General features: G+C 40.5%; 1 protein-coding gene across 1 annotated transcript in view; it reads left to right on the forward strand.

The window, feature by feature from the left end:
- The window catches only part of ITGA8 (integrin subunit alpha 8), a 244,324-nt gene that overhangs the window by 39,250 nt on the left and 191,711 nt on the right, over positions 1-13,363 (forward strand). Inside the window, exons 3-5 of the mRNA XM_073677424.1 lie at positions 779-879; positions 4,619-4,742; positions 12,454-12,515. Coding sequence (XP_073533525.1) covers positions 779-879; positions 4,619-4,742; positions 12,454-12,515 — 287 coding nt within the window. The remainder of the gene's footprint in view (positions 1-778; positions 880-4,618; positions 4,743-12,453; positions 12,516-13,363) is intronic.

A 13,363-nucleotide genomic window follows, 5' to 3' on the forward strand; every position in this document is an offset into this window, starting at 1 on the left:
CTACCAATCAGTGGTGTGGGCGGGGTTATATACAGCTCAGCATTCAGAGAACTGCTAGATCTGCAGCAGAGAAAACCCTCTTTAAATCAAAACGAAAGCAAGTAGTAAAGTAAGTGATACATTTCTTGAATCAGGATCTCTGCCCCGACATCATATTTAAAAATCTATTACAATTAGAGATAAGGAAATAAAATTGTAAGACCCTGGTCCGCCGGCCACATCAATAATCCGTGGCTGTTGGATGGGATCCCTATGATCCTCCTAGTTGTCATCTCATCAAAACATTGTTGCGGCATGAGACACATGACGTTGCGCCAGGCCGGCTAATCTAAGGAAGAGCCGGAGGGTAGGAAGGGGATCATAGGGCTCTTGTTTGACGGCCACAAAATACTGATTGTTTTAGTGTTCAGATGACGTATACGTTATAGTATTGTTGTGGATATTTTATAGCAATGACATATGATCCCACCACAGTCTTAGCCCCATTGGTATAAAAACTCCTAAATGATTAATAGCGGTAAAGCAATGTATATGGATTACAAGACAGTTATATGCGCCAAGGTCGGTTTTATAGGGTCTCAGTGGTATTTATATTTAGTAGGAAGCGTTCTAGGATTTCACTCCTTATTTTTACATTCTTTATATGTTTTATGTTGTGTTATAGCAGGAACGTAACTCAGTCCCCAGCTAACAAGTCATGTCCGACAGCCCCATTGAAAATTAGCATGAAACGACGTATCCTGTGTGAATTGTGGTTAATGTTCTTTTTCCTGTGCAGACAACAGACAGGCCAGAATCAATGGAACCAAGCAGACGCTGGAGTTCAAGTCACAGCAATGGTTTGGGGCAACCGTCCGGTCTCATAAGGAAAAAGTTGTGGTGAGTCTGAGATTTAATAGAAACCCATACATGTCTGATGTGGGCGTATAGAAGCTTATATTTACCGTATTATATACGTTTCTGGACAAGCGGAAACAGATGTCATATTTTAAAAAATATATTCTTTATCCAGATGTCTACATAATAAATGTTAATATATGCTTCCCCAAGCCAGGATCTTGGAAGCCTTGATATAGAAAATACCAATGTTTCATGTATTTAGTAATTGGAATAGGAAGCTGATCTGACAGAGAAATAGTTATAGGGGGTGTATAGGTGGGGAATAAAACTATTTACTAAATCAGGAAAGGATTTCTACTGGGAATTTCCAATTTATGAAATCTACACATTGATGTCAAAGATCAAGGTAGTTTTTATGTGTCTGTAGTAGTATCAGTGGTTACTTTTTGTTAATGACATTGGACTAAGTTTGTCTGCAATTGTCATTACTTCATTCATTTTCAGATTCTCCTCCCTTCACTTCGCCCATATGCCATTTGCAGTATGATCCAAGTTTAATATTTTTCTCTGTTGGGACTTTCCCTTTCAGTAATACAGGCTGGATGTGATACAGATTGCTACTTTATTATTCACTTGCTCTAATATGTTTCCCTCTATATTTTTTCCTCTTTGCCTATAGCCTGTTTGCTCTGTTCTTCAAAATACTCTCGCTTCTCCATTGCAGATCTGTGTACAACTTCCTCCCTGCTGCAGTCTCTAAAGCCTCATTCAGATGTCCGATTTTCATGTACGAGTGCTATCTGTAGTTTTCACGGATAGTACTCGTACATGATCTATGGAGCCATTCACGTGTCGGTGATTTTTCGCAGACCATGGAAAATCACAGAAGCAGGTCTGATTTTGACCTGCGGGTCGGATAAAAATCGCCAAGTGGATATGTGAAAAAATTGGACCACACTTGGATGACTGTCAGAAAGAAGAAGATGAAGAAACTTCTATAAATTTTCTCTCCACCTACGAAAAAACTGATGACACTCGGACGAAACTCTGATCAAAGTCTGATCATCTGATCAATATAATCGGTCTGTTTTTCACATACGTGATAAAATTAGACCGCTGAATGAGGCTATACACTCAGAGAAGAGAGAGGTGAGCAGTGAGAGCATTCACAACCAGGAGCAGGAGCTCTGATGGATTTGTAACATTTTTGCAAAGCACTCAGCGAGATAAAATACTCGTACTCTGTAGCAACGAAAAGGGTATAAAAATTTTATTGAACAAAAATTTAGAAAGATTTTTCTCCTTGCATCTAGGAAGCAAATGAACAACAAAACAGAACTTTTGTGCAAAACTCTACATAACTTTAAAAACATAGCAATGTCAATAGAATAGCGGATAGATGGATCATTTAGGCATAATTCTATAACCTCAAACTGCAATATGAGGGTTTTTTTTTGCAAACCTCATCCCAATGTAGGCGTTCCTGAGCATTTTTTTGTGGGCGTTTCTGGAAGGGGCTTCAATGTCTCGATTTTGGACATATTAGCCACATTGTTAAGTAGGGTTTTTCATAGCCTATGATGACCAATATGGCCATTATTGTGGTAAGCAAGGTGATGCCCACGTATAGTATTTCCTGTATTATGTTTTATTATTTATTAGGCAAGGGTTATTATAATAATGGACGACATTATACAGCAGTAATGAGCAGTGTAGATGTGAATACAGCTATGGGGTGAGGTAAAAGACTTGTTAGAAAGCTCAACACAATCTGTTTCTACCTTTTTCTTGCTCTGCTCCATGCTCCTCTTCTGCCTCCCCTCTCCATATTTTATTAGAAGAGCCTGTATATAATGAAAGATTAGTTCTGTATTATGGATTATGAGATGCCGGATTAAATAAATTTTACTTTAATATACTCTTGGTCTATAACCAAAGTCATTATAAATTATATTTTACTGGAGATTTAGTGAATTAGTACATTGTGCATTCTCATGAGTAACTTCTGAAGGTGAGAGGATGAGTATGAAAAATGTAGAAAGGTCACCTTTACACTCAGAGAAGAGAGAGGTGAGCAGTGAGAGCATTCACAACCAGGAGCAGGAGCTCTGATGGATTTATAACATTTTTGCAAAGCACTCAGTGAGATAAAAGACTCATTCTCTTGCAGCAACGAAAAGGGTAGGAAAATTTTATTGAAAACTATTTAGAAAGTTAAATAGTTATATAGGTCCCCTATAGAATAAGATGTCAGTGTTTGATATTTTAGGTTTTAATTAACCTCGTCCTAGACTCTACGCAGATTCTCTATGTTTTCCTTTTTGCCCGTCTGTAATCATGTATATTGAATTAAGGGTGTACGCATTATGTCAATCTCTTTTCATTAGAGCATTTATGCACTATAAAAATTAGATGACGCCACTTCGGCAAGGGTGCGGCTGATTTTCCGGGTTTATGACGGTCATTTATTTTATCCAAAAGAATGCTAATTGGCATAAATGTCAGATGACATTCACAACCATAGACGCATCAAGGAGAAAATATCCCAGCAATGGAATGAAGAAGACAGAAATGGAAATGACCTAGATTTTTTTTTTGAAGGCCTGAGATTGTGACTTTCTTCACCCAACCGCAAAAAAAAATGGAGCGTGACCGAGAAGAAAATAACACGAGGATGAGGCCTGTAACGAGCCCTCTCTGGGAGAAGAAGGGACCCCAACAAACCTGGCGGGAAGGTCACAGCAAGGATCAGGAAAAGACGGCTTCTCCTGGTAGAAATTGAGAAAGAGCCTCTCTTGCTTCCAACTTCCAACCCAGCGAATCGCTTCATTATCATTAGATAACACAGGATCCACAGTTCACAGCAAATGATGTCACAGCTCACCTCCTCTCCCTCCCTTCACAGTGACCTTTGCCCTTATGGTATCATGGTCAGATTAGAAGTTTAGAAGGTTCCTATACATATATAATGGTCTGTGTCAGCCTACTGTTGATAATGTTCTTATATCCACAGGAAGTAGGAAACTTTAAATAATGGCCAATGAGAAAATTGAAAGATTTGATTTTTCTACTATAGATCACGATATAAAAAAAAAAAAAAAAAATAACATTATCATTATATTTTATAATTTAAACATTAGGTCATTTTCTGATGGCAAATTCCCTTTAAGGTAGCTCATGAGTGCAGTAATACCAGACATTTACCTTGAAGCCTGGTATTAAAGCAGCACTCCTCCTCCTCCCATCAAAGTTTTTATCCTCTTAATATATTGCAGTCATCATATTATATAGCGCCGTGTACTTACAATTGCTCATTTTGCCTTTCTACCCAGCTACTTCTTCTCTTTTCTCTGCTCTATGTAGAAACAGGAAGTCTCTTGTCCCTGAATTTATCATCCCCCCTCTTCAACTCCTGACCCAGCTGCTCCCTCCTCCCCCTGCAAGGGACTTTTTAAAGTGATGACTTATACAGGGAAAATTGACCTCCTGTTTCTACATAGAGCTTAGAAGGATTCAGCTGTTATTAATCACGTGATGTCATAGACCTAATGGAAAAGAGAAGAATTAGCTGGGTAGAAAGGCAAAATAAGCAATTGTAAGTATACAGAGCTGTATAATACGATGACTGCAATATAGTAAGAGGATAAATACTTTGATGGGAGGAGGAGGAGGAGGGCTTCTTTAAATAATAAAATATGTATAGTGCTTTTACATTCAGAATTGATACATATGGTAACATTGCTGTTGTTTGTTGACCCTTGCTTTATTGTTTGTCTAGGCCTGTGCCCCTTTATATCACTGGAGGAGCGTAAAAGAAGCAAGTGAAAGAGACCCCGTGGGCACTTGCTATGTGGCGGTACAGAACTTTAGCACATATGCGGAATACTCCCCGTGCCGCAACCGTAAGTTTATTCATCAGATATATTCATAGGTATGACTAAGGTGGTCCATCCACTATGTAATGTAACACGGGGGGCACTGTGATCAAGGGACAAGGATAAAGAGGATCTGTCATCAGAATATGTCAATATTTTTTGGGCCACTTAGGCTGAGCTTTCCCCATTTCTGGTCCTAAAAATCCGCAGCATTTTACAGTACCAACAAGGCGGATGAGTTGCAACTTAATTTCATCCACATGCAACTTTTTTTTGTTTTGTTTTTGGTGCGGTTTCCAGTTGGAAATAGTTTTTTTTTGTTGCGACTTTTTAATCTGCGACATTTCAATTCTTTGTGCAGAGTCAGTGCGGATTTCACCCAGTTGCAATAAAAAGGGTGAAATGAAATCTGCACCAAATCTGCAACAAAATCCTGCGATTCCTGGAGAAAAGCTGCAGATACGCACCAAATACTCATCGTGTGAACGCCGCCTATTGATTAGAGATGTTTTATACTGTATTCCCCGGTGGTGTGTAGGGAAGACATTGGGCATTGCTCTGAATTTATTTAGCAATTTTATATTAAGAATTAGGATATGCCATACGTGTCCGAGAGATGCGGGTCCCACTTCTAGGACCTCCATGCATCTCAAGAACGGAGAGTCTCTGATCCTCAGTTGACTGGTGCCCGTCCAGAGAGACAGGACAGGTGGCTCTGCTTACAGTCCTAAAGTTACGGAAAGCCAAGGACACTCTTCGGACCCCCATTTATTTGTGATTTATGGTATATTTCATAGATATATGCCATAAATGTAAACCCCCCTTCTAAGTCCAAACTGACTGTATCCTTAAAACCTAAGTAGGAGACTTCTGTATCAGAATACCTGAAGCTCTGACTGCTAAAAAGATATATCAAGGAGTGAATTATTACATGATTGAATCACTGTCATAATCTAATGAAATTGAATAAATAGGAAGGAAAATTCACTTCTGCCATTTTAGGGGTACATGTATGTGCACACGGCGTCTTTTTCAGGAACCCCCTGAAAAAGCGCAGCGAAACCACTGCAAAAAAGTTTAAATAATGCACGACAATGTAAAAACTACATTACTGTGCACATAAAGAAAAATGCCTAAAAATATTTAGATATCCTTGAAAATAAGAGCATATACACCTACAACGATACAGAGGGACTACAACTGACACCATAAAAAAATATATATACACCAAAGTTTATTGATATTATTTATTTAAATTACAAAACAATAAGAAAATTATAGTTTCATACAGGTCAGAAAGAGAAATATATGGGGGCTCTACATGATTAGCAAGTATTCAAAATATATTATAGAAAAGCAACCAAAACTAACTGTCCTATTAGTAGTCATATCATGGCAATGGTAATATCACTGCAAATTTCTCAAAGGACAAAAATAGCAATGTTGTCATTAATGAACATCATGCATATTTACCTATAGCCACTTTTATGATCTGCAACATGTACTAAGGAAAGATAGGGGAAAGCTGCCCCTACAGTAAGACTAAGCTGAATCCCTACGATGTAGCGGGCTGCCTGTTCCTTGTGAACAGACCCGCCTTAGTCCTCGGCTAGTCTGAACGAAGACCTATAGAATTAAGGGAGGGGTCCCTAAATGAACTAATGACTGGGACAAAAATGGGACACCTCCTAAACAGAAGTTGTTGCAGAGCACAAAAGACAAACTGACAAAAAGTACTAGAGGTCCCAGAGGACCAAGCGCACTGATAGAGATAGGCAACAAAGCACCTGGCTAGAAAGACAGTCAAACAACACTGAAGTCCAGCAAAGCCAGAAGGGCGGAGCTGGAATATATAGGCAGATGGTCACGTGACCGCAAAACACAAGATAGCAAAACTAACAGGAGGGTTATAACAGTACCCCGTCTTTTATGAGGATCCTCCGGATCCTCCAGGCCCAGGCCTATCCGGAAACCTCCTGTGGAAAGCTTTAACAAGCCTAGGAGCAGAGGCATCATCCGTCCTTACCCAGGAGTTGTCTTCGGGACTGAAACCCTTCCAGCAGACAAGATACTGTAATCTCCCTCTATGCCATCTAGAATTCAAGATACGAGAAATTTCATATTCGCCGTCTTTCACCACAGGAGTAACTGTGACAGTGGCATCCCTATCAGTTACATCAGCCTTTTTCAACAAGGAAACATGAAACACAGGATTAATCTTCCAGGAAGTAGGGACATCCAACCTGACAGCAGACATGTTAGCAACTTGAAGCACTTTAAATGGACCCACAAACTTAGGACCCAGTTTTTTAGAGGGAATCCTCAACCGCAGGTTCTTCGAGGACAACCAAACCATGTCACCCACAGTAAACAAAACCTCTTTACGTTTCCTGTCAAAATACTTCTTGGACTTTTTGTTAGCCTCTTGAAGGTTACAACGTACATTAGTCCAAACTCTCTCCAAATCACCGGAAAAATTCTTCTCCTCCGGCACCGCCGACCCCAATTTGGAGAACGAACCAAAAGACGGATGTCTCCCAGTGCAACAAAAAAAAGGAGAACACCCAGCAGAAGAGGATGTATGATTGTTAAGAGCAAATTCTGCGAGAGGCAGAAACTCAGACCACCCCTCTTGATTGTCCGCCACAAAACAACGCAAAAACTGTTCTACATCCTGGTTCTTTCTTTCAGTCTGTCCATTCGACTCCGGATGATAATCAGACGAAAATGACAAATGGACTCCCAACCTGTCACAAAAAGCACGCCAAAAGCGAGCCACAAACTGAGATCCTCTATCAGAAACAATATCCGTGGGAACGCCATGGAGTCTGACAATCTCCTTAACAAACGCCTTAGCGAGTGTCTTGGCGCAGGGCAACTTAATAAATGGAACCAAATGACACATCTTACTAAAATGGTCCACGACCACCCAGATGACAGTAAAACCCTCGGACACTGGAAGATCAGTAATAAAATCCATAGAGAGATGCGTCCAAGGCGCACTAGGAACCTCCAGAGGGCAAAGCAACCCCGCAGCAGGAGTATGTGAAGCCTTTGACCTAGCGCACACAGTACATTGATGCACCCACTTGATGACTTCCTTCTGCCATCCAGGCCACCAAAAACTCCGACTGATAAGTCTCTTAGTCTCCGAAACTCCTGGATGACCTGCCGACCGAGACTCATGACACTTCACAAACAAATCTCCCCTAAAGGCTCTAGGCACGAACAACCTCCCATGGGGAGTGTTAGATGGAGCATCATCTTGAGCATTCAGAATCCCATTCTCCAAAACGGAGTCCAAAGCCGCCACCACAACTCCTTTCTGCAAAATGCTCTCCTCCTCCTCGGCACCGACCGTAGAAGAGAAGCTGCGAGATAAAGCATCGGCTTTAACATTCTTAGTACCAGGGATATAGGTAACAGAAAAATGAAACCGAGAAAAAAAAAGTGCCCACCTAGCTTGACGGGCATTCAAGCGCTTGGCAGCATCCAGATAGATCAAATTCTTATGATCCGTGAAAACCTGAATAGGAAATCTAGCGCCTTCCAAAAAATGACGCCAATGTTCAAACTCGAGTTTAATAGCGAGCAACTCCCGATTTCCAACATCATAATTCGGTTTCCGAAATTTTTTTCAAAAAAAAGGCACAAGGATGTACTCCATCCCTGCTCTCCTGAGACAAAACTGCTCCGACACCCACTGATGAAGCATTGACCTCGACCAAAAAAGGCTTGGTCTCATCAGGCTGCATAAGGATAAGGGCAGAACTGAACCTCTCTTTGAGATACTCAAACGCTTCAATGGCCTCAGTAGTCCACTGGGCCGTATTCACACCTTTCCTGGTGAGATCGGTTAGAGGCTTAACAATTACAGAAAAATTCTTAATGAATTTCCTGTAATAATTGGCAAAACCCAAAAATCTCTGTATAGATTTCAAACCAATAGGTCTAGGCCATTCCTGCACAGCCTGAACCTTCACAGGGTCCATCTCAAAGCCCTCGCTGGAGATAATGTAGCCCAAAAAACTAATTTTCTGCACAGGGAACTAACATTTCTCCAGCTTAGCAAAGAGTGAATTATCACTCAATAACTGCAAAACTTTACATACACTCTGCCAATGGGACTCCAGATCTGGTGAATAAATCAGAATGTCATCCAAATACACAACCACATTCTTACCAATCAAAGGTCTCAGGATGTCATTAATAACCTCGCGGGCAGGGTCCTCGCTCCTCCTGTACCAGTCGCTGTCACATTGTGTTCAAGATTATTGTACTTGTATTTGCTATGTATACCCCTTTTCACATGTAAAGCGCCATGGAATAAATGGCGCTATAATAATAAATAATAATAATAATAATAATAAGGTTCTGAAAAAATGCAGGTGCATTGGTAAGACCAAAAGGCATCACCAGATTCTCAAAATGACCTACCGGAGTGTTAAAAGCAGTTTTCCATTCATCACCCTCCTTCACACGTAACAAATTATATTCCCCCTGGAGATCCATCTTGGAGAACCACTTGGCTCCCACTAACTGGTTAAACAAGTCAGGAATTAATGGCAATGGGTAGGAATTGCGTACGGTAATCTTATTAATTTCACGAAAATCCAGACATGGACGTAAACCGCCGTCCTTTTTTTTAACAAAGAAGAATCCAACTGCCAAAGGCGACTTAGAAGGTCTAATGTGACCAGCAGCCAGGCTAGTCTGTATGTACTCCTCCAAAGCCTTTCTTTCAGTGATAGTCAGATTAAACAAGCGACTTTTGGGAAGAGTAGCACCCAGAACAAACTCAGTGGCGCAATCATAATCCCTATGAGGAGGTAAAACTTGCGACTCCTCCTCCAAAAAAACCCTCCAAAAATCTTGAATAGGTACAGGTAATTCCCCTTTTTCCACAGGCCCAATGCGACCATTACAACATTTATCATAGCACTTCGGACTCCAAGACTTAATCACATTAGTAGACCAGTCAAATAAAGGATTGTGCAGTCTTAACCAAGGCAATCCTATAACAACTGGAGAGGGTAAATTATCCAAAACAACCAAGTCGAAAATTTCTTGGTGAACTCCATTGATAGTGAGGGGAAATGCAGCAACCTTGTGAGTAATACATTTCAAAGGAGTGTTATCAATTGCAACCACAGAAAAAGGTGATGACAAAGGTTTGGATTTCAATTTAAGGTTTTCCAAAAACCCTTTATCAATCACATTAAGTGTTGAACCACAATCCACAAATACCTGAAATTCAATCAAATCTCCCTGCAGAGTAGTACTCCCAGAAAGAAACACTCCTGCAGAGCGTAAACAAGCTATACGGGCGTAACTGACCTTTTTTTTTCTTTACTTAAACGACGCTCACAATACTTAATCAAATGGTCAGCTTTACCACAATAAAGACACAATCCCTCTGCGAATCTCCGGTCTTTTTCCTGAGAGCGGAGTGACATCCCCCCAACCTCCATCGGTTCCCCGCCGTCAGAGCAGATTTTCTGGGGACTGGGACCTGACATTACAGGAGTCTTTACCTCATTGAGCCTGCACCTCAGTCTCCTGTCTATACGAACAGCTAACTGCATAGCTTCCTGCAGAGTCTCAGGTGCAGGGAATGCAATTAGCAAATCCTTAACCCTTTCACTCAGACCAGCAAGAAATAAACATCTCAGCGCAGAATCATTCCATTTAACTTCTGAGGCCCATCTCCTGAAGTGTGTGCAATAATTTTCAACATCATCTGACCCCTGATTCAAACGTCTAAGTTCTGATTCAGCAGATGATATTCGATCAGGATCGTCATATAATAGCCCCATAGCAGAAAAAAATTTTTCAACAGAACTTAAACACGGATCATTAGGTTGGAGAGAAAAGGCCCAACCCTGTGGTTCATTGTGCAAAAGTGACATAATAAAACCAATGCGCTGTGATTCATTCCCAGAGGATCTTGGTCTCAAACGAAAATATAACAAACAAGCATTTTTAAAGGAAAAAAAATCTTGCTGTTTACCATAAAAAACATCAGGCAGTCCTACCTTGGGTTCGACAAAATGCGCTCCAGGGCAGGTACTCACGTGTTGCTGAAGCTCGGCCACCTCCAGAGACAATCCCTGCAGACCTTGAGCCAAATCCTGGACGGAAACCATACTGATCCCCGAATTTCTTTCCTTTTAGTTTTTTCTTTTTTTGGGCTGGACTTACTGTTATGATCTGCAACATGTACTAAGGAAAGATAGGGGAAAGCTGTCCCTACAGTAAGACTAAGCTGAATCCCTATGATGTAGCGGGCTGCCTGTTCCTTGTGAACAGACCCGCCTTAGTCCTCGGCTAGTCTGAACGAAGACCTATAGAATTAAGGGAGGGGTCCCTAAATGAACTAAGGACTGGGACAAAAATGGGACACCTCCTAAACAGAAGTTGTTGCAGAGCACAAAAGACAAACTGACAAAAAGTACTAGAGGTCCCAGAGGACCAAGCGCACTGATAGAGATAGGCAACAAAGCACCTGGCTAGAAAGACAGTCAAACAACACTGAAGTCCAGCAAAGCCAGAAGGGCGGAGCTGGAATATATAGGCAGATGGTCACGTGACCGCAAAACACAAGATAGCAAAACTAACAGGAGGGTTCTAACAGCCACTATGATAAACAGTTGGGCAGAGGACACCTCGACGCGCGTTTCACCGCCATCTGCGGTTTCGCAAGGAGGTTAGGTGGCAGTGAAATGAGCGTAGAAACACCTAAGAAAATCCTCAGCAGGTGCATCGGGGTTTTAAAAAACATTGTGTGCACATAACCTAAAAGAATTTTGATTTTCTTAAAAAGTGAAAGGAAGGCACCACCAGTTTATACTTTTTCCTAAAGGATTTATAAAAGGTCTATAAAAAGTGTCACTATTGTGTAAAATCCAAGGGATTTTTTGTCCCATTAAACTTGAATTTCCTGTAGAAAATCATTTTCGAAGGAGTCATTGTTGGAAGAGGAAATGATTTATTTGAAGTCTGAGCTTCCAGTGTTTTGCTTTCTGCAATAATAATCATAGAGCTTCATTGCAACTTTTGGTTGCACCATAGACAACATGAAGCCGAGTATTAACAATGAGCAATGTTTCTCCATGGGTGAAGTAGATTTGGGTGATTTGGAAAAATGAACATCTTATTTGGAATTTTTGGGGCTTGTCACAACTTTTCTTCATAGGTTAAAACTGAGGTTGTAATGATTTTACTGTGACCAAATATCATTGTGAAGTTATACCCCTGAAGGATATTGAAAACCTCTGGTAGTATTTTGGGCCAAAAATTAATTTTTGCAGTTTTGTTTCTTTGAAAATCTTGCACTGTTTGTTTTTTACAGACTTTTTGTTTCCCTGCACAATACTGGCTGCAGAATGAGTTATCTGAGAATCCATCAGTGAGCTTGATCTGACAGAAAGTTTGGAACTTTTACCTGTCTTGTTGTAAACTCCCCTCACCATAGACCACAGTAAAGTTTAGCTGATCTTTGATGTGGTCATAAATCAGCTTGAGAGGAGTTCAGAAAAAGACAGAAAAAAGTTACAAACTCCCCATCACTGATGGATTCTAAGTTAACTCATTCTGCAGCAAGCAATGTGTTGGGTAGCAAAACCTGTAAATCAAAATTTTATAGAGAAACCCAGCAGAAAACTCATTTTTAGCCCAAAATACATGCTTTTATGTAAAATAAATGAAATTATTATCAAATATTCTTTTTTTTTGCCAGAAAATGCTGACCCAGCAGGACAAGGGTACTGTCAAGCGGGATTCAGTTTGGATTTCTATAAGGTATGCTTTTTCAGTAATATTTTTGAGAATGCAAGAGGAGAAAAACATGAATAATACATTCCGAAATGTTGTCGGTATATAAATGATACCAAAACTAACACGATTTCATCTTAAAGGGACTTCATGGTCGAGAAAACCCATTTTAAATGTCTTATTCTGAGTTCCTTGGGGCTGATTTATAATTATAGACCACATCAAAGTTGAGGGGAACTTTGATTTGGTCATAAATCAGCTGAGAGGAGCTTAATAAAAGACAGATAAAAGAGTTACAAACTCCCCATCACTGTCTTTTGGACATATATATATATATATATATATATATATATATATATATATATATAATCATCTCAGTAGCCGCAGCAGTCGCATGACTGAGGGTTATGATTTCATGGCTTTTAGTCCAGCAAAGACCGTTGGAGTGGCAGCGCTGGAGCAGGGACCTGATTCCTGGGGTCTTTTTTTTCTTCTTTTATCCCAGTGCCTTCCTCTGGTCTACTTTTTTTTAAAAAGTCAGAGAACCCCTTAAATAATGGAATCCGTTTATTAACAAAGTGATCAATAATGAGCAATAAAGCATTATTTTTCTCATTGGTCATTCTCTGGCTTGTTAATACTGCTCTGTGTTACCACTACTATTGTAGTATATAGCAATTGTGGGCACACTAGGTAAGGTGGATCCTCTAAGCCCAAGGTCCGGGTGGGCACACAGACCATGGGCGTTGGTGCAGCAGGCAGGTGTTTCACATGGGAAACAGATAACTGAGTTACTGGAGGCAAACGAAAAGTCTAAATGAGGTGGTAATGGAAGCTGCAAGCGGACAGGAGACGTCCTGGAAGTCGCAGACGGA

This window comes from Phyllobates terribilis, unplaced genomic scaffold (genome assembly GCF_046119375.1).
Source record: "Phyllobates terribilis strain yellow unplaced genomic scaffold, ASM4611937v1 Scaffold_4__5_contigs__length_816908805, whole genome shotgun sequence".
Classification (NCBI taxonomy): Eukaryota; Metazoa; Chordata; class Amphibia; order Anura; family Dendrobatidae; genus Phyllobates; species Phyllobates terribilis.